A 23,780-nucleotide genomic window follows, 5' to 3' on the forward strand; every position below is an offset into this window, starting at 1 on the left:
GAGGGGCAGGTCACCAAATGTCATGTAGCTGCAGAGCACAGCCACAACTGGCCCATCCATCATGGTTGCACTCTGCTGTTACGCTCCAGACTTTGCAAACCGCCTTGAGTGTTTCTTACCCTGCATGCAGCAATGCATTGTAGGTCATATCTGTTAGACCTTTTTCTCCCCAATTTAGTCGTTATGCCAATGAATTCCTCCCCAAACACATTTCTGTGTTGTCACTTGCCATGAGGAGCCCCCATCGGGAGGACGTAGGGCCTTTGTCCTATTCCCCCCGGCCAACACTCCCTGCTGAAAGGTACCGGCCCAGCCCGTAGGAGTATGTGCAATGACCAATATCACCCTCCCCGCCCGGCTTCCCTCCCCTGAACTCGGGCCAAATGTGTTCGCATAGATGCCCGACAAGGGTGGATGTACCACGTGGATTCTAACCCACATAGGTTCTAATGCCTGACGGCGAGTCCCCGCCTCCTCGGTGCAACTCCCAGGCCGGGCAATCCATTTGCTGCATGTCACTTCAAATTTCCTCTACCCTGGCCTGCCTGGCCGACCTCCAAAACTGGATGTCTGCAAACTTTTTACAACTCAACTCAAACAAATCAGAAATTCTCCTGTTTGGCCCTCTCACCTCTAGATCCCAACTCCATAACTGTCTTGACTCCATGTCAGCAAATGTCACACCAATAGCCAAGAATCTGGGGGTACTACTGGACTCTGACCTCCGTCTTGAGGCCCAGGTAAAAACGGTGGTCCGTACCTGCTTTTTTCACTTTAGGAACATTCACAGAATCAGACCAATACTCTCCACCCCAAACCTTCACAAAGTCGTAAATGCCCTAATTTCATCCCGCCTAGATTATTGTAACGCCCTATACTCCACTCTCAATAAAGGTTCCATACACCGTCTACAATTTGGTACAGAATGCCGCCGCCAGACTCATCACCGGAACCAGGAGATCTGAGCCCATTACCCCGGTACTGGCGGCACTGCACTGGCTGCCTGTAACTTTTAGAATAGATTTTAAGATTTTATTGTTGGCTTTTAAAGCTCTTAATGGCCTGGCACCACAATGTCTCACTGACCTGCTCGATCCCCATATACGTGTCCGCCGCCTAAGATCTTCTGACGTCGACCTACTAGATGTCCCTACATCTAGGCTGGTGACCAAGGGTGATCGGGCCTTTGCTGTCAGGGCCCCTACACTCTGGAACAGCCTCCCTCTGGACATTAGGGTTGCAAATTCCATTGGCATTTTTAAAACCAAATTAAAGACCCATTTTTATAGAAAGGCCTTTTTAAACTCTTAAAGGACAACTTTGTTTTTTTACAACCAAGGTTTATATTTTAGCTTGTAATTAAAGTAAATAAAAGATGAGTGTTAATTTTTTTTCATTTACTGCTTTCTATAGTTTTAGCAATTTTCGTGATATTTTTTTACAGTGGGCGGGGCATTCTGTCCGGTGGCTAAATATGCCTTTTTTACACAATAAAAAAGGTCCTGTGGTCTTTGATGGCCAGATGTGAGTTATTGGGGGCTAGAAGAGCTACTGTAAATAATAATAAAGAAAATGCCGGGTTATTGTGTAAAAAAATACATATTTAGCCACCGGACAGAATGCCCCCGCCCACTGTAAATAAGATGGTGAAAATTGCTAAAACTATAGAAAGTAGTACATTTAAAAAAATTAACACTCATCTTTTATTTACTTTAATTACAATCTAAAACATAAACCTTGGTTGTAAAAAAACAAAGTTGTCCTTTAAAGGAGACACACCATGAATTTCACTTTTTTTTATTATTTTTTTATTTTTTTGGCTCCCCAGTGTCTCTTGTACCCCAAAAAATATTTTCTTTTAACATTCAGTCATTCATTCTCATTTCAGAGATTTTCAGAATGGGCGTGTCTGAACAGGCCATCTCAGAATGGCAAGTTTGCTTACCTCACCAAACTTTCTGCCCATGTATTTTGACAGACAGAATTGCTCAGTACCGCAGTACAGCACCCCCCTAGCCAACTGGACGTTTTGGTATTGCAGCTGAAAGTGCTTTATAAGCCTGAGAGAATTGACTTGGGATGAGTATATCTGAGTGTTGATTTAGGCTCAAACCTTTTGAAAATGGTTTGAGGGACATACACCATATGATATTAAATATCAAATATTTTTTTTAAATTCATGCTGTGTCTCCTTTAACAGCAGAATTTCGGTGCTTCTCATTTTACTCACTGATACTGTTGTGTGTTGTTTTTGTTATTGTCTCCGCCAGGCCGATAGGCATGGCGAGAGAGTATGTTTTACCCCCTGTCCGTCCGTCGGTCCGTCCGTCCTGTCCGTCCGTTAGCTGCTAATCTCTGGCACCGTTGGCCCGGCCGCTGCGAAACTGTGCACGCACACTCCCTGGGTGCCAATTCAGAACCTCTGGCCCAAATTTTTCAGATTGGCCCGTTATAGCGCCACAAGGAGGCCGATATGTGCAAAACACATTTATTGATACTACTCCTACAGATTTTGTCCAAACATCACACAAATCGGTACACAGTATCTCTATAGTCATGTGATCAACAAGGATTTATCCGATTTCCCATATTCCATCCTGATTGCCTAAGATTGGCTTCCAAAGTTTGCAGGATTGGTCCGTTTTGAACAAAATGCCTCAAATCATGAACGCAGCTTGCGTTTCCGTGAAATTTCACACGCATATTTCTATTAGGCCGAGGAAGAATTGCCACCCTTTTCACATTGGTTCGTTATAGCGCCACCAGCTGGTCTAATTTTGCAAAACACATTTTTGGAACAAAATGCCTCAAATAATGAACGCGGTGTCCGATTGCAGTGAAAAGCCTGTGAACAAATGGCACCCTTTTCACATTGGCCTATTATAGCGCCACCAGGAGGCCACAATAACGTACCTGACCTGGCGGAGACCTGTGCTCCGAGGAGCACTTTTTCTAGTTGCATAATTGTATTTCATTGTTCACTGTCTGATTTTAAGTTGTTAAGCACTTTGTAACATTGTTTAAAAAGGTGCTATATAAATAAAGTTTATTATTGTCTGGCCGAAAGGCATGGCGAGAGAGTATGTTTTACCCTCCGTCCGTCCGTCCGTCCGTCCGTCCGTGTGTCCGTCCGTCCTGTCCGTCCGTTAGCAGCTAATCTCTGACACCGTTTGCCCGGCCGCTGCGAAACTGTGCACGCACACTCCCTGGATGCCAATTCAGAACCTCTGGCCCATTTTTTTCAGATTGGCCCGTTATAGCGCCACCAGGAGGCCGATATGTGCAAAACACATTTATTGATACTACTCCTACAGATTTTGTCCAAACATCACACAAATCGGTACACAGTATCTCTATAGTCATGTGATCAACAAGGATTTATCCGATTTCCCATATTCCATCCTGATTGCCTAAGATTGGCTTCCAAAGTTTGCAGGATTGGTCCGTTTTGAACAAAATGCCTCAAATCATGAACGCAGCTTGCGTTTCCGTGAAATTTCACACGCATATTTCTATTAGGCCGAGGAAGAATTGCCACCCTTTTCACATTGGTTCGTTATAGCGCCACCAGCTGGTCTAATTTTGCAAAACACATTTTTGGAACAAAATGCCTCAAATAATGAACGCGGTGTCCGATTGCAGTGAAAAGCCTGTGAACAAATGGCACCCTTTTCACATTGGCCTATTATAGCGCCACCAGGAGGCCACAATAACGTACCTGACCTGGCGGAGACCTGTGCTCCGAGGAGCACTTTTTCTAGTTGCATAATTGTATTTCATTGTTCACTGTCTGATTTTAAGTTGTTAAGCACTTTGTAACATTGTTTAAAAAGGTGCTATATAAATAAAGTTTATTATTGTCTGGCCGAAAGGCATGGCGAGAGAGTATGTTTTACCCTCCGTCCGTCCGTCCGTCCGTCCGTCCGTGTGTCCGTCCGTCCTGTCCGTCCGTTAGCAGCTAATCTCTGACACCGTTTGCCCGGCCGCTGCGAAACTGTGCACGCACACTCCCTGGATGCCAATTCAGAACCTCTGGCCCATTTTTTTCAGATTGGCCCGTTATAGCGCCACCAGGAGGCCGATATGTGCAAAACACATTTATTGATACTACTCCTACAGATTTTGTCCAAACATCACACAAATCAGTACACAGTATCTCTATAGTCATGTGATCAACACGGATTTATCCGATTTCACATATTTCATCCTGATTGCCTAAGATTGGCTTCCAAAGTTTGCAGGATTGGTCCGTTTTGAACAAAATGCCTCAAATCATGAACGTAGCTTGCGATTTCCGTGAAATTTCACACGCACATTTCTATTAGGCCGAGGAAGAAATGCCACCCTTTTCACATTGGCCTGTTATAGCGCCACCAGCAGGTCTAATTTTGCAAAACACATTTTTGGAACAAAATGCCTCAAATCATGAATGCAGTGTCCGATTGCAGTGAAAAGCCCCTGAACAAATGGCACCCTTTTCACATTGGCCTATTATAGCACCACCAGGAGGCCACAATAACGTACCTGACCTGGCGGAGACCTGTGCTCCGAGGAGCACTTTTTCTAGTTATATTATATTACCCTTTTAAAAAATAACCCAAGAACAGATGGCCGGACTGTCAAACTTTGTGAGAATGATCATTAGGCTTCCGCAAAGAAATCACTATGTTTTGGGTCGAAAAGGTAGGTGTAGCATGCACGGGCAGGGGTCTGTATCCTCTGAATGATTAAATTTTTTTATTGTATAATTCTGCACAAGTAAATCCTCAAGGTTAATTTAACTCAGAGAGTCTAAAGAGTTAAATTCTGCGGCGAATACACTCTAGAGAACACACATGCAGGACAGATCAATCAATGCTGCTCAAATGGAATGAAGTGGATTCTGCAAGCTCAGCAGAAGAATTTACTCCAAGGAGATCTAGCCTTTGTGAAATGTTCAAAATATCACTGAAATGATGTGGGCAGAGGTCACAAAACATTAATCTACAGTACCCGGCTTCTGTAGACCAGAAATGTGAGTGATATGCATTAGTGAGCAATTTTACAAAATATATTTCACATCACAGGCTATATACTATACACACGCAGTGAGACAATATGTGGACTACACCTTTCTTCTGGTTTTATGACAATTGACAAAGCCACCCATCCCAATGAATAGCTGACGGCATATTTACAATTGCTTGCTGAAATGACTACCGGTACATACGTTTGAAACTTCTGTTTCCATTGTCAACCTGTGTGTATACTAGTGTCCTTATCCCATAGTGACCTCAGGGGGCATATCCCTGTCTGGAGACATCAGGACGGATGGGTGTGATAGGTATCGTTTAATTGCTGATGCTATCCTGCTATCATAGACGGACAGTCAGACAGACTGCCCATAGAGTTCTTACAGCGGGGGTGAAACAGCTAATGCACTTATAGGTCAACCGCACCCAGTACAAAGAAGAGGCACTCATGACCTTATGTGTGTGTGTGTGTGTGTGTGTGTGTGTGTGTGTGTGTGTGTGTGTGTGTGTGTGTGTGTGTGTGTGTGTGTGTGTGCGTGTGTGTGTGTGCGTGCGCGTGTGTGTACGCACACGTGTGGTTATTATCTAGATTAATCCAGAAATAGAGAGACATACGTACACTAAGACACAGATACAAAGGCTTGGATAAAGAAAAAAGTGAAAATTAAAGAGTTGGAAAAAGTATTTGTGAGTGCAGGTGTTCTTGGCTTTAGACTGCAGAGACGCTGAGTTGCTTTTATTCCCTTACTGTCTTTGCACCCCCCCCCCCCCCCCCAGCCCCCCTCCAGCAGCTGACTGTGTGCAGGGCCTGCAAAACACTGGAACATCAGCAAAGTGCATAATGTGGCCCTGACTGGGCATTATCTGACACACACACACACACACACACACACACACACACACACACACACACACACACACACACACACACACACACACACACACACACACACACACACACACACACACACACACACACACACACATTCTAAATTTCTTACCTTGTAATTTTTTTTTATAAATCACACATTTATAGCCTATATGCTTGCTTGCATACATAGACAGACAGGCAGGTGGATAGATAGAACACTGCAGCGATAGCTAGTTTTAGCTTGTGCTTGCTGCCTTGCTTTTGAGTAGCAGTACAGGACATCTAGTTACCCACCCACAATATTTATAGCTGCTTTCACCGTTTACCTCATAGCTGACCACTAGCAGTGTGTGCCTGATAGAAAACAATCTTGTCCAGGGGGGACTCGGGCTATTAAACAAGCTCTGACACCAGTGATTGATTCCGCGTAGGGGCAAGATGACAACGAATCACAGCTCACCGCCCAGGCTCAGGGGACTTTAAAGACACATGTGAATCCTGTATTAATTAATTTACGCCTGTAAGCAAGCCCGTTCACGGACCAAGGCCAAAGAAAAGCCATCAGTCAAAGGAAGAGTTATGCCTGTAAATATTTAACCCATTAAGACCTGAGGCGATTCTTAAAAATGTTTTCTAAATCCTAACAGGTTTTTTTTTAAATCTGAAAAATATTTTTTCAATATTTTTCAAAAATAGCAGATCTACAAGCTCATAGCGCGGCACCGAGTGCCGCACTATGAGCTTGTATATCTGCTATTTTTGAATAACCAAAGAAATCTAAAGTGACACATGCGTTCCAGGTCTTAATGGGTGAATTCCAAGCATTTATTTCAAACATGTACAAACTGATTCACAAAGAAAGTTTCACATCCCCTTCAATGTCACAACTCTGTTTATCTGCAAGGCTTTGGGCCAATTATGGTCCCAATACAGGGACGGCTGAAAGGTCCTGTGGCCTAAGCTTTATTTAAACTTGCTGTCTGCAGTATTATTCCTACCTCCAATTGGTGTCAGTGCTGCTTTAATTTGATACACGTCGATGCCTAGAAGTGTTTTTCTGCTTGTCTTTCAGGGGGCTAGAGTCCAGAATTCTGCCAAGAACCTGGGAGTGAGAGACCGCACACCATCTTCAGTGCCAAGGTAAGATTACAGTCTGGTCCAACTATTTTGGTGCTAAAAAACCTGCCATTACACTATCTGTAATTGAATGGCTATCCATACAGACTGTGCGTATGCGTGTGCCTATTTGTTTTGTGTGTCGTGCACCTGTGTATATTTACTGTGCAGTGCACTGTGTGTGTGTGTGTGTGTGTGTGTGTGTGTGTGTGTGTGTGTGTGTGTGTGTGTGTGTGTGTGTGTGTGTGTGTGTGTGTGTGTGTGTGTGTGTGTGTGTGTGTGTGTGTGTGTGTGTGTGTGTGTGTGCGCGTGCGTGTGTGCACACACACATGCATGCATGTACTATAGTGTGTGTGTGTGTGTGTGTGTGTGTGTGTGTGTGTGTTCACAAGCATTTGTGATTATTTAGAACTGAACCAAGCGGGTTCCATTACAAAGCAGTTGCTTGGGATCTCTCTCGCAGCTAGACAAGGGATGAGGGCTGCCTCAGCCACTTGGCTATGACACATGGGCTTTTGTGTGACAGTCAGCCATTTTGAACCTTTTAGTAAAATTGACAAATACAATAAAGAATGGGAGATGATTGGTGTTGAGATGCTGTGTCCAACCACTGGTGCAATGTGTAAGTGACTGCTCCACTGGATGTGAACGACAGAGGCTCTCATCCACAATCAAAGGTCTGATACTTCACACGACCAGAGCAGGACAGGGAAAAGCAGTGCCAGCTCAGATTAAGTTCCAGGGTACTTTACAGGCTTGTGCAGTATGTGATATCACCTAGCCTGGAAACCAAACCAGACAAATCTGCCACAGCTAAAAAGAAATGTCTCTGGACAGATTGGTTTGGCTTTGGCACTCCTCAGTTTGGATTACATTTTGCTCACCCCAGAGTTGTGGGTGACCAATCAGAGCCCATTATTCAAAGTGGGATTTTTTTTTTTTGCTGTGATGCTTGAAATCTGTTTGTAACCGCCGCTTGGAAATGAATCTTCCACACCGAAGTTCCAGACTAATATATACGCAGTGATGATACTTCCTGTACCATTTAATAGTTATTGAAACTACACAGTTGAACTATTCATCCAACAGGGCTGTGATTAAATACTAAAAATATTGTAATGTTTTTTTAACTGATGATGTATAGTCAGAAGAATATTAATAGGTGTGTGCCAAGAAATTATCTTTTTTCATGTACTATATGGTGGCTATTTTGCTCTGACATTACAATTAGGGGTAGGGTAGCAAAATAGTCACCATGTGAATATCGTCACTGTCGGCTGGAAACCTTGTCCAAAACCGTTACTTTTCAGGAAATGGAAAGAAGAACCTTTGTTCCAATGGATCCAATGTAGTTATTTAGTCACAAGCTCTTGTTAAGACTTTTCATTGGTTCAATATTTATAAAACCCACAGACAGACCACTTTCAATCTGGCCTATTTTGGGCCTATTATACTGTATGTCATTATAGGCAAAAATATTCAGAACATTTCAAACATTTAAAAAACGATAATAATAATAGCAAAAATGTACACGCTGTGAGCTTGCATTGATTTAAGACAAAGCATACAAATTTGAAATATGGAGATACGAGGCTTCTGCCTGATAGTGATGATATGACCAATAGTGTTTTATTTGTGGCACTATAGACTTGAATATTACACTTTCCTCCCAAAGTACAGGTGAGTTGACGTCTTCTCATCTGTGTGTTTCTCCATGCAGACTGTACAGACTATGCCAGCCTCCACCTCCAGATGGTGACCCATAATGCAGTGCGCTGTTGAAGACGTGCTTAGGAGCTTTGGATCTCAAACGCCGCCGTTTCTACCAACTCTTCTTTCTGCCTATGAAGGAACTCTAATTGGCCAATGGGTCAAATTCTTTACATTCAAAGAGCAGCCGCCTCACTGTAAATAGAATATTAAAACAGTAAATAGTATTTTTAATACTTTTTTTTTTGCTGTACTCCATAAGTGTTTGAAAATGTTATTTTTTATGTTTGTTTGTTTTTCATCCTGCATCTCATTAGAATTTATTTTAGAATGGGAAAACAAACATTTGTATCTTAACAGTGCAGTGCTCACCCTGCAGATGGAAGGAATTGTGTGCTGCTTGGTTTTCATGAAGGACATTTATAATTCATTGGTATTAGCCACTTTTGCATATAAAGTGAGTAAGGTGTTAGTGATGGAAAATACATTGACAGAGTAAAAGAAAGCATTGACGACAGTTTCTTTATTTGCATTCCTTCAGCCCTTGCCTCATTTGCTTTATTGGTTTACCTGTTATTTGAGACTCAATATTCACTTCTCATAACTATGTGAATGTTTCTTCTTGTATAACTTTGGAGATATGATGTTCACAGGCTTGTAAATATGCATACTTAGAAAAAAAGTGGGTCAGTAGTGAAAATGGAGCCATACTCCCGTGTCCCAGCTTTTTTTCTTATTTCCCAAGACTGTTAGAGTAAGTCGATGTGGTTCACTGAATGTTGACGTGAAGGTTTTACTTTCTACACTGCCGTTTTGTGGCTTGAGCAGTACAGATCTAAAGATGTTTTGTATGGTTTATCAGTATTAACGTGTCATAGGTTATGCCACGGTCTTTGAAGTAGAGCTATGAAACATACTTTATTTTATATTGCCAGTACTCAGGATTGAACTGTTACTATGTGTTACTTATCACTACTATTGGACGTTAACATTGTAGAAAGGATGACTAGCTTACTACTATGCAAACATCAAGTGGTTTTAAACTGCATCAATAAGCTCCAGTTTTATAGTGTTTTGCATAATGTCTCAATATTACATTTATTGTAAAAATGTAACTTGACTTGGCAGTCTGTATATCATATTCAAAACACAACAAATAAAAAAAAAACATGTGAGGATATGTTTGTTAAAAAAAAGATTAAAAATGATAACATTGTCTGGACAAAATACATTTATTTTCCTATGAATTGTCTGGCATTATAGGCCACTTTTTTACATAAATGTTCTACTTGTGTGATAAACTTAACATTTCAGGGTCTTTGTAATGTTTCTATAGTAGCCTACAGGTAGCCTACTACTGATAGTAGTTACTCTAGTGCAAGGGTCTTCAATGTTTTTCAGCCCGAGGACCCCTTAGCTGGATGAAGCAACCCACCCCCCCGTACATATTGTATACAATTGTGTTGCAGGTTAAACTCTTCATAGATTTCATAGATAGCTTCATGGACTTGTTTGAAAACACTATCATCAGTGTTGTGTATTTTATTGTTGTTAATGTGTATTTTCAGATATTGAACCACTTAAACCCTCAATACATAGTCAACTTTGGCTCTGTACTTGGTCTGCTCTTTTTCCCCTCTACGCCAAACCTCTTTGCCGAAAATAGCCGATCTACAAGCTCACAACACCTCCCACTGCAAGGCTTGTGAGCTTGTAGATCGACTATTTTTGGCTGAAGTTCTGAAGATAGGGGTCAAGTTGTTAATGTAAAACAATTATCCTATCACACAAAGATGTGATGGCCTCCCGGCCCCCTGTAGTGACTCTGACGACCCCCTAGGGGTCACGGACCCCCTGTTGAAGACCCCTGGTCTAGTGGAAACACGTAGGACATGTGTTGAAACAACAGAACACACCTTCTGTATTCTATTCATGATCAAAATGAACAGTACAAATTGCTGCCTGGCTGCAAGACATTTGGTGCAGCGCAGATGCAGATGTAAAGAGGTGCATCCAGATACAATATAGTAGTTCATCTGGTAGGACCTGTGGATAAATGGGAGGGGCGTTTTCCCACTGATGATGGCTATAGCAGCCAATGAGCGTTAGATGTGTAATCACTGTCAAGGACCAGTTTTTACCATTGGCTTCCAGGGGGAAGCTGTCGCTAGAGAGAGCGAGAGAGGGAGAAAGGGAGGGAGGGAGGGTAGAGAGGGGGGGAGGGGGAGAGAGAGAGAGAGAGAGAGAGAGAGAGAGAGAGAGAGAGAGAGAGAGAGAGAGAGAGAGAGAAAGTGTGTGGAGAGGGCGGGAGAGAGAGAGAGAGAGAGAGAGAGACGGAGAGAAAGAGAGAGAGGGTGGAGGGAGAGAGGGAGAGAGAGAGAGGAGAGAGGGGAGAGAGGGGAGAGAGAGAGAAAGGGGGGAGAGAAAGAGAGGAAAGGGAGCGAGAGAGAGAGAGAGAGAGAGAGAGAGAGAGAGAGAGAGAGAGAGAGAGACAGTCACGGTGGGGACGGTCCCGTGCCGAGCAGACAATTTGAGCCAAGCACCGCGCGGCCGTTACACCTCCATCCTCCACAACATGCTACGAGGTGAGGAGGTGCCAGCACCGCACTTTGTCCTATCATCCCAATACAACTTGATCCCGTTTCACTGTAGCCTACTTGGTTGCAGTCCTTTATCCATCTGGCCGGCCGGTGAGAGTCCGTCCACTTGAACGAATGACACCGTTCCAACTTATTTCATCCTCCTATTAAAGGTTCTTCCATCAAGACATTCCAGTGTCTTCATGGCGTCTCCACAGCAGTCCAGAATTCAGTCATATCTGGAGAAGAATAAAATTGGACCCTTGTTTGAGGTAAGTGCACATAGTAATCCAAATAAGTGTTTCAATATAAGACGTGCACATTCAAATTGTGAGGCGTTGGTAGCCTACATAATACGCAAGTAGATTGTACTTCAGTTTTGGATTATATAAATGGATACAGGATAGAGGTGAGCATCTGGGCACCTCGATGTAAAATTGGCTATTTTGTCCAAAATGTTATAAATTAAAAAAAAATGGTCGTAATGTAAAGTAGCCTATACATGATGTGAACATGCAAGGCACATCATTATCATACTTAATTGTATCCTTCAACTTCTTGTTTATGCCCCAAAATGACCGGATATACACGTTTTGTAGCTATTTGTAGCAATTGTATAAATATTAGACCTTAATTGTCGAATGTTTTAGTATATTCTAATCATGTATTCTTTACTTTACTTAAAAACATTTTCCAAAAATCTTTTTTTTGTTTACATTTTGGACAAAATAGCGAATTTTACATTGAGGTGCCCAGATGTCCCTAGTGCCCACCTATCCTGTTACACACAGTTGTTCCTTCCAGACATCTAATGTACTGTATGACGAAACCCTCCAGTCAAAGCAGATCTATTTCAATACACGGAGTTTCGTTGTGACTTCATCTTCAGAGAGGACTCTGAAACGTCCCGCTGCGCTGCAGTTCTACATGCAGTTTACAGCAGAAAAGGGTTGGCGTTTATTAACCACTTAAACCCCTTATGGTCTCTCAGGGCTCGATCTATGCTAGTGTTTTTTCTGTTTTCGCTCTACATTACATATTTTTCACTGAAAATAGCAGATCTACAAGCTCTCAACGATCAGCTATTTTCAGAGAAGGTTGTCCCCGAATACGGATGCTGGGGTTTAAGTGGTTAATCTCGGAGCAAACTGATGTAAACTGAGAATGAACGCACAGCAACGACGCCTTCAACCACTGATTAGATTTAGTAAAACGGTCCTGATTTGGCTTTGCACTTGGTACGCTTTTTTTCACTCTACACCAAAATCCTCTTTGCCAAAATCAGCCGATATACATACATTTTGGCTAAATGTTTCCCCCAGAATATGGATGCTGACTTGCTGAGATTCAAGTGGTTAAATAATCAATGTTACTTACTCCAAATGACCCTCACACACATGTTCACGGCTAACGTTTAGTGATTGAAGTAGTAACCTTTAGGTCAGACAACTTATGAGCCATTTGAATTCGTTTTTTACAAGTTTGCATCTCAGAGGGTTATTTTTAGTAATATTTTAGGCTTCTGCATAGCCTATTCTCCAGCTTAGCTTCACCCTGCAATAGTAGGCTAATTGACATTGGTTGTGTATACTGTATACTGTGTTTTACAAATATCACAGACCAAGCAGCCTAAAGGGTACCACACCTGCTTATCTGACTGACTGACTGACTGACTGACTGACTGACTGACTTTCTGTCTGTCTGTCTGTCTGTCTGTCTGTCTGTCTGTCTGACTGACTGTGACTGTGACTGACTGTCTAGGGAGCTGTTCATCATGGTGTGTTCTTCTCAGCGTGGCATCCTAGCAACCAAGGGCATTACTTCTTTCCTTGTTTGCTATTGGATTTGTTGTTGAAACAGACAAGACAGGTGTGTGCAGGACAGAGAAGGAGGGAGATTGATAGGTAGAACATTAAGCTGAAGCTGCCTGCTTGTTTGATTTGAGATCAGATCTCAAATCAGATCTAAAAAATGGATATACTGAAGGGATGAAGGATGATGAGTCAGCACGGATGGTTCTGCTAGGCCAGGTTAAGATGTGTGTGTGTGTGTGTGTGTGTGCGCGTGCATGTATTTGTTTGCACACCATAATGATGAATGAATTATTGAATCTGCATGCACATCGTGTTTCAAAAGTGCTGATGAAACAAATCCTGGTTTTAACTGGCCTCCTAGCTGTGGCACACACAGTCTGCATGTTAAGCAGCTGTTGTATGCAGTGGAAGGATTAGACTAGTGAGGGCTGTTTCAGCACTGAGGACAGCGACTCATCGCTTAACGTGGAATGAGCCAGTGGAGTATGTCAGAATCAATATTACATCATGTCGGGCCACAGCACTCAACGAGACGGTGCTGAACACAATGTGGAAATCCTCGGTGTGACCTATCTCTGCGCTGTAAAATCCTGAGTGTCAGTTTAACTCTCAGAGTGTAAGAATGGACCCTTGCAGTGTACTTTCCTCAGTTTGTCTTTCCTGCCTGGCGTCTCTGCACCCATTTGTGCCTCTGTGCTGCCTCTCACCCTACAACTCTTATATTTTCTGTTTTTCACTATTGGTTGCTTGTCTTCTCCTGTCTTCGCACCTCCTTGCTTGTTGCTCTCTGAAACTAGGAATGTTTGAAGTGTTCATGCTCAGTAAAGAGGAGAAGAGACCTGCTTTTATGTGGCTACTGAAGAATATTAAAGCAAATTACTTACGTGGCTTAAAGCTGGTGCATGTGGTGACAATCAAAAGAACTGCTGTCCAAAAGATAAATGAGCTTATGCCACAGCGTGTAATCCATTTGTACAATGAGTGAATATAAATGATTAAGTAAATATACACGCTGTAGGCAGTGTCATCGAGTTGTAAATACACAAGATGGAGGCAGTGTCATCATACACAAGATGTAGGTAGTGTCATCATACACAAGATGTATGTGTCATGGAGTATTAAACACACAAGATGTAGCCAGTGTCAAGTGTTAAATACACAAGATATAGGATGTCATTGATACGAACAGGTGTTGCTTTTCAAAGGATATGCATTATTGCTGACAGACTTTACATGTACCGTAAGTTGTAAATATTGTAGAATGTTACTCACATAGCTTTACCATGTACTGTACCATGTATACTATAAATTATGCACCATTGGATTGCTCTCCACTGTAGTTCAATTTGCAGAGGAGAATGAAGAGTGAAGTGATATACACTAGGAGCCTATGAAATGTCCCCTGGGGCTCCTTCTGTCCTCCTGATAAATGGGGTAGCTTGGTTTACTTTGCGTTTGCTCTTAAAAAACTCTTTATTGCCCCAAATGCATAAAGGTCCATCAGCACTCCATTGCAAAATTGATGCACTGGTTCACACGTTGAATCCAGAAGAGAGACCGCCCCCTCTGCGTTGTTTAGAGGCCCCTCAGTGTGATTCAAATTCTGGGATGATTGGACAAAGAGGTATAGGCACACGGCCCTCACATCTAGAGTACATCCTCACAGGCTCACACACCTACGTCACACCGCCGATCCGACCGATATGTCTGAGTCATAGTGACCGTAGTACCTGTATCTGTCAGTCCATGTCCCTTTTATGCCCAATTGGAAATCATCAGTATACGTCCATATTGCCCATATGGACATATTGGTTGGATCGGCAGTTCTGGACAACTGTATATTATCTATATATGCCTATATATGGACATATCGGTTGGCTCTGCGGTTCTGGACAACCGCATATCCAAACTCATCGACAGCGGTCACTGCACTCCCTTGAGTCCTGATCTCCATACTGTACATGCCTATACTATGGGAGTATCGGGTTTGTTTATGGTTATGTCTGAGTCATAGTAAAAAAAAAAGGCTGGGTTTCCGAGGCTATAGTGACGTGGCTGTGGTCCGCCCGCTGGCCGGCCTGCCCGCCCTCCCATTAGCCAATTTTAACATAGGATTGGCCTCACCCACAAACTTTGGAAGCGAATGATAGCTAATTGGTTTATTAAATGACTCTATTAAATAGAGTCACTATTAAATGAGATGTGTGGCAATTTGTGTGAGTTTTGGACGAGTCTGTACGAGTAGTAGTAAAAAGTGTGTTTTGAAGAAAATGCAAAATGGTGGAAAATCTAGTTTGGCGGAAATGAGTGTTGCAGTATAGAGAGTTGCGTCATGATCAAAGGAATCTAGGGCTAAATGATTTTTTATGTATGACCTACGGTTCAAGAGTTATACGCCAAAACTTAAATTGGGCTGGTATAGCGCCACCATTTTGATTGAAAAAAAATGAGGATTGAGTGTCTTCCTTAGCCTGCTGGCAGCCTGCACTAAACGTTTGACGTTGATTGGCCCAGCATTTTGCAAGAAGCTCTGGACAGAAACAAGGGATAGACAGATCGAGATCAGGCCTCCATGAGAAGTGAAATGAGTTCAGCTTTGACAGGAAAATGTATGCAGTGGAGTCCCACTGACTGTATACACCTTACATTGAAATGCCCCATAACAGTATGTAGTGTAACCTTGAAATATGTTTGCACAGAGTTCATTTACAGTATGCACGTACACAGAGAAACCCCTACTTATGTATGCAGAGGAAACCCTGTATCGTATAGTATGTATATTTATGCAGATTTTCTTTGAAGAAGAAGAATCCCCCACACTCTTTTCTCACAAACCCAAGCCCATGGCCTGGGCTGCTGCATCCTAGTTAATTGATTGGCACCAACAACTCATTTAGAGCGATGCCAAAATGTATAATGGGAGCTGGAATGGGGGAGTTTCATCCAATGGTTGCACAGTGGTTTGGGGAGTTAAGTTAAATGTTTTTTTTCTTGTTGAAAGGCCTGCAATGATTCAACAAAGCACAGGAGTGTTAAAACTCCATTGGAGCCTTTTCACAGATAGGTATATGGCAGCGGAAGTTAATAACATTCATTCTTGTTATGTTTCATTTCAGTGTTTCTGTGTGCAAGGCAAGCATTGCTGTATTAACTGTATAGGCGTCCATGCTGGTACCCAGAAATAGCTAAATGAATGAAGCGCAATGCATGCCATGTGTTTCCTCTTCTTTCTTTCAAGATCTGTCTACTGCACAATGCAGTCACATCCTCCCTCCACACCCTACACAAATGTAGCGATAATTATAGCGCCGTTATGCTCCACCACTTGCTCTAGTCTGCTAAAACAACTACCCCGTTCCAATGTCTTATCAGAACTATGCAGCATGCCTTTTCTTTTGGCCGTTCCATTAAGAACAATATCATAGATGCATCTGCCAGAGATTTTTATTTACATCATATGAAAGGCTTTATTGAAAGGACTTACCATATGCTGTCCAGTATGTCTTCTCATTATATATTATACCGTTTCATAAACTATATATGTAATGATATGTACAGTTTATCTCTACTGTACTTACCTAACATTATTCCAAAAAGGTCATGTTTATTATGTGAAATTGTCTTTTTCTTTGTTTTTCACTCAGTAAGACCAGAGCATTTTGTCTCTAGCTGCTGGCTACTGACATCAGTACTTTTGTAATAGAGCAGGTTGGCAACAATGGAACAGCCGTCATTCATCAGCATGAAGTGCAAACCCGGAATCATAATTCTTGCTGCTGTGATCTGTCAATCGCATGTTAGAGGACAGGTTATTTTGGAACAATGAACCCGTAGAGTGGAGTGTGTACATATTATATACCTGTAATTTAGGAACCAAATTGATACTGTAGGATATACAGTATGATTGCTTTTAAAATACTTGCTATGTTTGTATTTAAACTCACTTGGAACGCCTTATCTGATTGAAGTTAACCACAGTATCCCTGTCGTCCCTATTGTGGGCAAATTATTTTCTGGAAATAGCACTCATTTAAAATTGATGCCAAAATGTATAATGGGAAATGGCATGGTGGAGGAGGGGTGGTTGTTTCTTTCTTTGAAGGGGTCCTAGTGGTAGTAGAAGCAGACTGTGTTTTTAAACACTTAAAGTACACAAAAACATCAATATCACGCAGTTGCTCATATCTCACTGATTTTCACTGTGGTTTGGGGAAGTTTCGTAAACGTTTGGAGGTTGAGATTTCTGCAATGACCCAATAAAGGACAGGTGCATTAAAACTCTATATTGGACCCTTTTCGTAGATGGGAAATGGCAGCCGAAGTTAATTAGAACTCATTAATAATTCATTCTTGGTATGTTTCATTTCAGTGATTCTGTGTGTGCCAGCATGAAGTTAACTGTACAGGCGTAGTCCATTCTTGTAGCCAGAAACATCTATAATGAAACACACCCATAATGAATGTTATCACCTTCAGCTGCTGTTTACCCATCTGTGAAAAAGGTCCATAGCTGAACTGAACCTGAATTGGCTGTGCCGTGTTCTGTGTAATGGAGGAAGCATTGGTCTCATCATAGCTCTTTCTGCAGTGACATTCCACTTGGGAAAACCTATTCAAGTGAATACTTGTTTCAACATACAATCACTACTACTGGTTTGGTGTTTTTTATTATGTTGGATCAAGAGAGGTCAGTGCTTATGTTGAAGTATAGTTCGTCATTGTATTAACAGGGCTCCATATAAATCATCACTGAAAATCTTGTTGTTTTGAAAAATATGTAATTGTATCATTCCAAATACATCTGTGTTCCTACGTACTGTATGGTAGGGGTGCAACAGTTAATCAAACTAATCGATTATAATAAATCATTTTAATAAACAGTTATCTATTTTCAAAAATACTGAAAATGGCAGATCTACAAGCTCAAAACACGCTTATGTAAATAGGGTGTAAGTGTATAATCAGACTAATTGATTTAGTCAAGTACAACAAATCTATTAGAATTTCTTTGACTTTGATTCGTAAAAATCAAAGGCCTCTCCCGCAAACTTTGAAAGCCAATCATAGTCCATCGGAATGGAATCAGAAAAATCTGACAGATACATCTTGATCACATAACTACAGAGATAAGGTGTACCACTTTGGGTGAGGTTTTGACAAAAGTAGCAAACTGTGTTTTGCAAAGGAAACACAAAATGGCATTAATATTGTCAGGTAGAATTGGGCGTGGCTTACTTGGGGAGTTGCGTAATGACCCAAGGGGAAAAAGAATTTTGATTGTGCCAAAACGTAAATAGGCCTGTTATAGCGCCACCATGAGGCTGAGTTGAATAATGTAGGGTGGCATTTCTTCCTCGGCCTAGTGCGAATGTGCTTGCAAAGTTTCACGGCAATCAGATGCTGTGTTCATGATTTGTGGCATTTTGTTAAAAACGGGCTACTCCCGCAAACTTTGGAAGGCCATCTTGGCCAATCAGGATGGAATATGAAAAGTGACAAGAGTCTTGATCACATGACTATAGAGATAATGTGTACCGATTTGCGTGAAGTTTGGACAAAATCTGTAGGAGTAATATAAAAAATAATATAATATAGAAAATGTAAAATATAAAAAATCCATCTCCAGGGAGTGTGCGTGCAAAGTTTGACGCCGATCAGTCCAACACTGACGGAGATTAGCTGCTCACAGACACACACAGACACATGGACAGACAGACGGACAGACAGGGCTGAAAACATAGTCTCTGGTCCGTGGCTGTCCGGCCTGGCCGAGACAAAACTCCCCCAAAAACACGCTTCCCAATTATTTGATTATTTGATAATCATCGATAGAAGATAATAGATTGTTGCAGCCCTACCAGAGGCGTAGATGGTTGCAGACAAGAAAACGCACATATACTGTATAACATGTCACCAATGACCAATGTAGATGGACGGGCATGGATTGAGATGCACTCAGCGTTGATCTGAAATCAGATTAATCAGCAAAAAATGTTCAGTTGGGGAAAATATGCATAAAATAACTGAATTTGAGAGTGAACACTAGGGGGTGGCAATTGCCATCCCCTGAGACCCCAAATGACGCTCCTGAGCCCTACTGTTCCTGTGTTGTTGTAGTTAGTTGCCCAGCGTAGCAGAACTAAATGTCTTTGCTCCTGCAGCAAAGACACCTGTTTCATGCAGCAGATACCTCAGGGGAGCGGTTTATCCATCCACACTGGTATTGACAGCTTGTGTAGTGTTGCTAATCCGCTGTGCTTCTGCTTCCAGCCTGGTCCTGTAGAGAGGTCAGTCAGTCAGCCAGGAGTCACACACCCACGTACACCCACACGTGCACGCACGCACGCAGGCACGCACGCACGCACACACAGTCTCTGTCTGAACTATGGCTCCCCTGGGTGTGATTGAGTTTGAGCTCTGCTTGTTAGTGGCACAAACCTACTGCCCAAAGGTTGACGCCCAGGATTTGAAACATCCCGAACAAAGTAAAATAAGACAATACAGGCAGAGGGAAGGGTCTCTGCAGTGGGTCAACCTATTACAACATGAACAAAACTCACTCAATCCATCCGATCAATCTGAACTTGCACACTGCCATTGCCTGATGTCATATGCAGGGAGTGAGGAAGCTGTTATTTTAAAATGTTCCCACATTTAGGCTGTTTATTGTCATTTTTGCCACAAGCTATTGGAACTGTAGGACAGACAGTGGACACAGGGTGGAAATGGGGGGATTGACTAACGGGAAAAGTGCCAGGGTTCATGCATTGGCAGGTGTTTCCATTTGTCTAATTGTGCTCTCCACTTTATACTGTAGTAGCATGCTGGAGCTGGCTTCGAGGCCAAACACAAAATGCCAGAGAGAACGCCAGCAGAGAGAAAGAGCTGGCTCAATGGTGCTAACATATTAACGAGTTTGTTTTAAATGCATGGCAAGCAGCAGCCCCAGCAAGGCTGTTGTAGTTCATGTGCAATTGTGCATGTGTGTGGTCAATAATTACACACTTTAATTACAAAGTGGTCTCATCAATTGTTCCAGCAAGAATCCACAGTAGCACTCAATGTGCTACAACGACATAAAGACAATCGGTGGACGGGCACATTTATACGGTAGTAGGTGGCCATTCTATACTTTTATTTCTTATTTATTAACCTTAGTGGGGCGGGAGGCATGCGTTAATCCGACAGACGTATTGCACCCAGTGGGGCTATCGGGTCTGTAGTAGCAGTTGCGGTCCCAAGTCATAGTTTGGGTGCACAGGGTATGGACTTTAAGTTCATGATTGTAAGGGATGATAGCAAGGGATTCTTTTTGAATATGTGATTTTGGAAAATCCTACTCGTTATACCCTTCTGTGTGTGTTGGGGGACATGCTGAGAACTCTGTAAAACTACGCTCAATCGGAAGAGAATGTGTCAAAAAATGTGTGAAACCTTTTGATCAATGTGTTTACATTGTAAATCCTTGATGTTTGAGATCTAGAGAGACAGCAGCAAAGATAGAGAGACAGAAAAGTAGTTAATTAATTCATCCTTCAGCAAAAAAGGTATTTTCTTATGTAACAGTAACTGCACCGGAAACTGTATTTGTCTCCTAAAGGTTGGACTGCTTTCATCACTCCTCCCACACGTTGAATGAATGTACTTGTGTCTTATCTCTTTGAGGGCGCTTTGTCATTTCATGCCAGCCTATTTGGTTTATTATTGCTGCTGTTGTTGCCCACTCTTGCCAGCCAGCCCCACAGAATGAGGTCAGTGAATAAGACCGTCAGAGGTTGGCCTCAGCTTTCCTTATCATCCAGAGGGACCGGTGATTATCGTGACCCTGTTGGGGGGGTGAGGCGGGGCTTAGTAAATCAGGCTAAATATTTTGCACGGTTTAATGCATGGGAGGGCTTTTCACCTGTTAGCTAAATGGTGACACAACAGTCTAGAGGAACAAATTAGGCTTGGGATTAATGCCCCTTTTGTCATAGTATGCCAACCATTTGCATGCCATTGTTTGTGACACTCGCTCGCTGTAGACTTGTGTGAGAAGTGACAAATTGAACGCTGCGGTGGCATGATGCCAGCCCAGGCCGGAACACATCAATAAAATCGAATGATCACGTATCCCCATGGTGATTGTGAATGGCACCCATTGAAATTTGAAGTTGGGCTTTTTCAGCTTGTGAGAGAAGGTGTCACAATTCATATTGAGGATTCAACAGCAGAAGAATTCAGTGAAGAAGGAAGCATTTTTCTAACTCATCATTACATTACAGGCATTAGATGGTATTTGATTCATCGATATTGTGTGTTATTATGGCTGAAATGGAGGCCACAGTCAACTTCTCAATAGAATTTCAGCCCCCTGGTGTTGTCCTTTATTCTGCAGAAGCACCCTCTTCATTTAAATCAGCGTTAATGTTTTGATATGACAGGGAGTTGTGGGCATTTAGTTATGCCTGGATGAATGCATTTCCCCCTCAGGCACAGGTTGGAGTAATTACTACAAGACAGACAGATGAACACCCATCCTGAGGCCAGGTTGGGCCTGTGGGAGTCCGGAATGGACAGTCAGCAAGAGGGAGCTACACGATCAGAGCTAGAGGAGAAGGCAGGCAGAGGACACACATCTACAGTAATGGCGATCGAACGAAGATGTGTAGTTGGAAGGGGTGAGGAGATGGGATGTGGAGAGAGAGAGAGAGAGAGAGAGAGAGAGGGAGAGAGAGAGAGAGAGAGAGAGAGGGAGACTGCAGAGGATGGTGTTAGAGTTAATAAAGTTACCATGGCCTGACCTACTGCAGGTAATTAATAATAGTAATTCTAATGGAGTCAAGCCAGGAGCAGACAGTTTGATATACACAAGCTTGACAGTCACACTGTTTGAACAACACAGGACAGATGAATAAGTGTTTGTGCAGTTGTCTCTTAAGTGTGTGTGCGTGTGTCTGTCTGTCTGTCTGTCTGGGCGTCTGTGTATGTACAGTTTCAAACGTGTCTGTCTGTCTGTCTGTCTGTCTGTCTGTCTGTGTAGGTACAGTTTCAAGTGTGTGTGTGTGTGTGTGTGTGTGTGTGTGTGTGTGTGTGTGTGTGTGTGTGTGTGTGTGTGTGTGTGTGTGTGTGTGTGTGTGTGTGTGTGTGTGTGTGTGTGTGTGTGTGTGTGTGTGTGTGTGTGTGTGTGTGTGTGTGTGTGTGTGTGTGTGTGTGTGTGTGTGTTTTAGACAGGGTGCCAGTCTAGTGAGGTGCCCATGCCCTCTGTCTCTCACGCTCCTCCCCTCTTCCGCATGAACTCCTTTCGTCTTCCTGCTGATTCAAGGTCTGGATCTCCTCCAGTGATACCTCTCCCCCCCTCTACTCATCCTCTGCTCATTACCTATATTGCACCATCATCTTCTCACTGATATCACTTACAGTACATACAAATAACATAGAACAGACATACTGTAGAGATTTCACCTCATATAACTCATCAGTCATTATGTGACTCACTATTCATTGACACATACTGTAATAGCACCAACAGTAAATCAATTTGGAGCCATTAGCCTGAGTTACTGGGGGCAGTGTCTAGAGTTTCCCTTTCTCCTTGTAACTTTTTTTTATTCAAGGACAGATTTATAGAGAGAAAAAAGTGGCTGAAATACAGTTTTGAGTTTTTTTTTAAAGCTGCAGTCTAAGTTTTATGTCCTATCCCAATGGAGAGGTAATTGCAACTGTTACACCTGGGATTTTAACCCGGGTCTCCCGTGTGGGAGACAAAACATCTACATGTACCACTTTCATCCAAGTGGGAAGCCACACATGGCCAGGGAACACATGGACACACACACACACACACACACACACACACACACACACACACACACACACACACACACACACACACACACACATATACCTGAATAGTGACTGAGCATGTTAATTCCAATTTCCCAATGCTGTACTTTTTGATGTATTTCCCTTTTGACTTTGCGTCAATGGAAGACGGATATCCCATTTTACATGAAACACAGACATCACGTCTGGCAACCTTGTTCAGAGTCAGTGTTGTGTGCAGGCAGCTGAAGTCATTGTCAGCTCTCATCTAGACAGCCATAGCTCAGAGCAGCCACCATGAAACTACAGCTCTGCTGTCTGCTCAGCTGTAGCATGAAGGCTCTCAGGGTGACATAGAAAGACTATGGGTGGGGCAAACGTATGTAGTTGTAACAACTCTGTCTACTTTTAAACCACTTGTACCCTAGCATCGCTATTCTATAGATCGGCTATTTTCGGCAAACATATTTTAGTGTAGCCCATTGGAATACGATCAAGTGTAGGGTTTAAGTAGCTAAACAGCTAAAGAGCTAAACAACTTTTTTTTGATCACTCTGTGTCCATTCCCTCTAACATGCTGACATGACCTTTAAAACGTACTATCACGTATTCGGACATATTATGCCTGCTTCCCTCCTTCCATATTTCCGAGTCCCTCCCACTGTCCACTTTGCGAGTTTGTTGAAGTTCAGTTCAGACCAAGGAGTAAGCAAGTGTAGCCCAGGTCATAATTCTGTGTCACTGCTGTATTAAATGTATTCTGACTGTTTGTTGCCTGTTCTGACTGTGAAATCCTGTGGGTGCGGATTCCAGAGCTGCCAATAGAGGATATGCGCATGCTTAAAGTGAATGGCACATCGAGTGGCAAAGCAGT

General features: G+C 42.6%; 2 protein-coding genes across 2 annotated transcripts in view; both read left to right on the top strand.

Annotated features, from left to right (window-relative positions):
- Positions 1–9,907, top strand: part of prex2 (phosphatidylinositol-3,4,5-trisphosphate-dependent Rac exchange factor 2) — a 160,083-nt gene extending 150,176 nt beyond the window's left edge. Inside the window, exons 40-41 of the mRNA XM_084048787.1 lie at positions 6,956–7,023; positions 8,720–9,907. Coding sequence (XP_083904913.1) covers positions 6,956–7,023; positions 8,720–8,765 — 114 coding nt within the window. The 3' untranslated portion in view covers positions 8,766–9,907. The remainder of the gene's footprint in view (positions 1–6,955; positions 7,024–8,719) is intronic.
- Positions 9,908–11,491: 1,584 nt separating this feature from the next.
- The window catches only part of cUnh8orf34 (chromosome Un C8orf34 homolog), a gene marked incomplete at its 5' end in the record, with an annotated part of 83,802 nt that continues 71,513 nt past the window's right edge, over positions 11,492–23,780 (top strand). The window contains 1 exon segment of the mRNA XM_084048416.1: positions 11,492–11,560. Within this exon segment, the coding sequence (XP_083904542.1) occupies positions 11,492–11,560 (69 nt within the window).

Source organism: Gymnoscopelus microlampas (assembly GCF_963454915.1).
Source record: "Gymnoscopelus microlampas genome assembly, chromosome: 22".
NCBI lineage: Eukaryota > Metazoa > Chordata > Actinopteri > Myctophiformes > Myctophidae > Gymnoscopelus > Gymnoscopelus microlampas.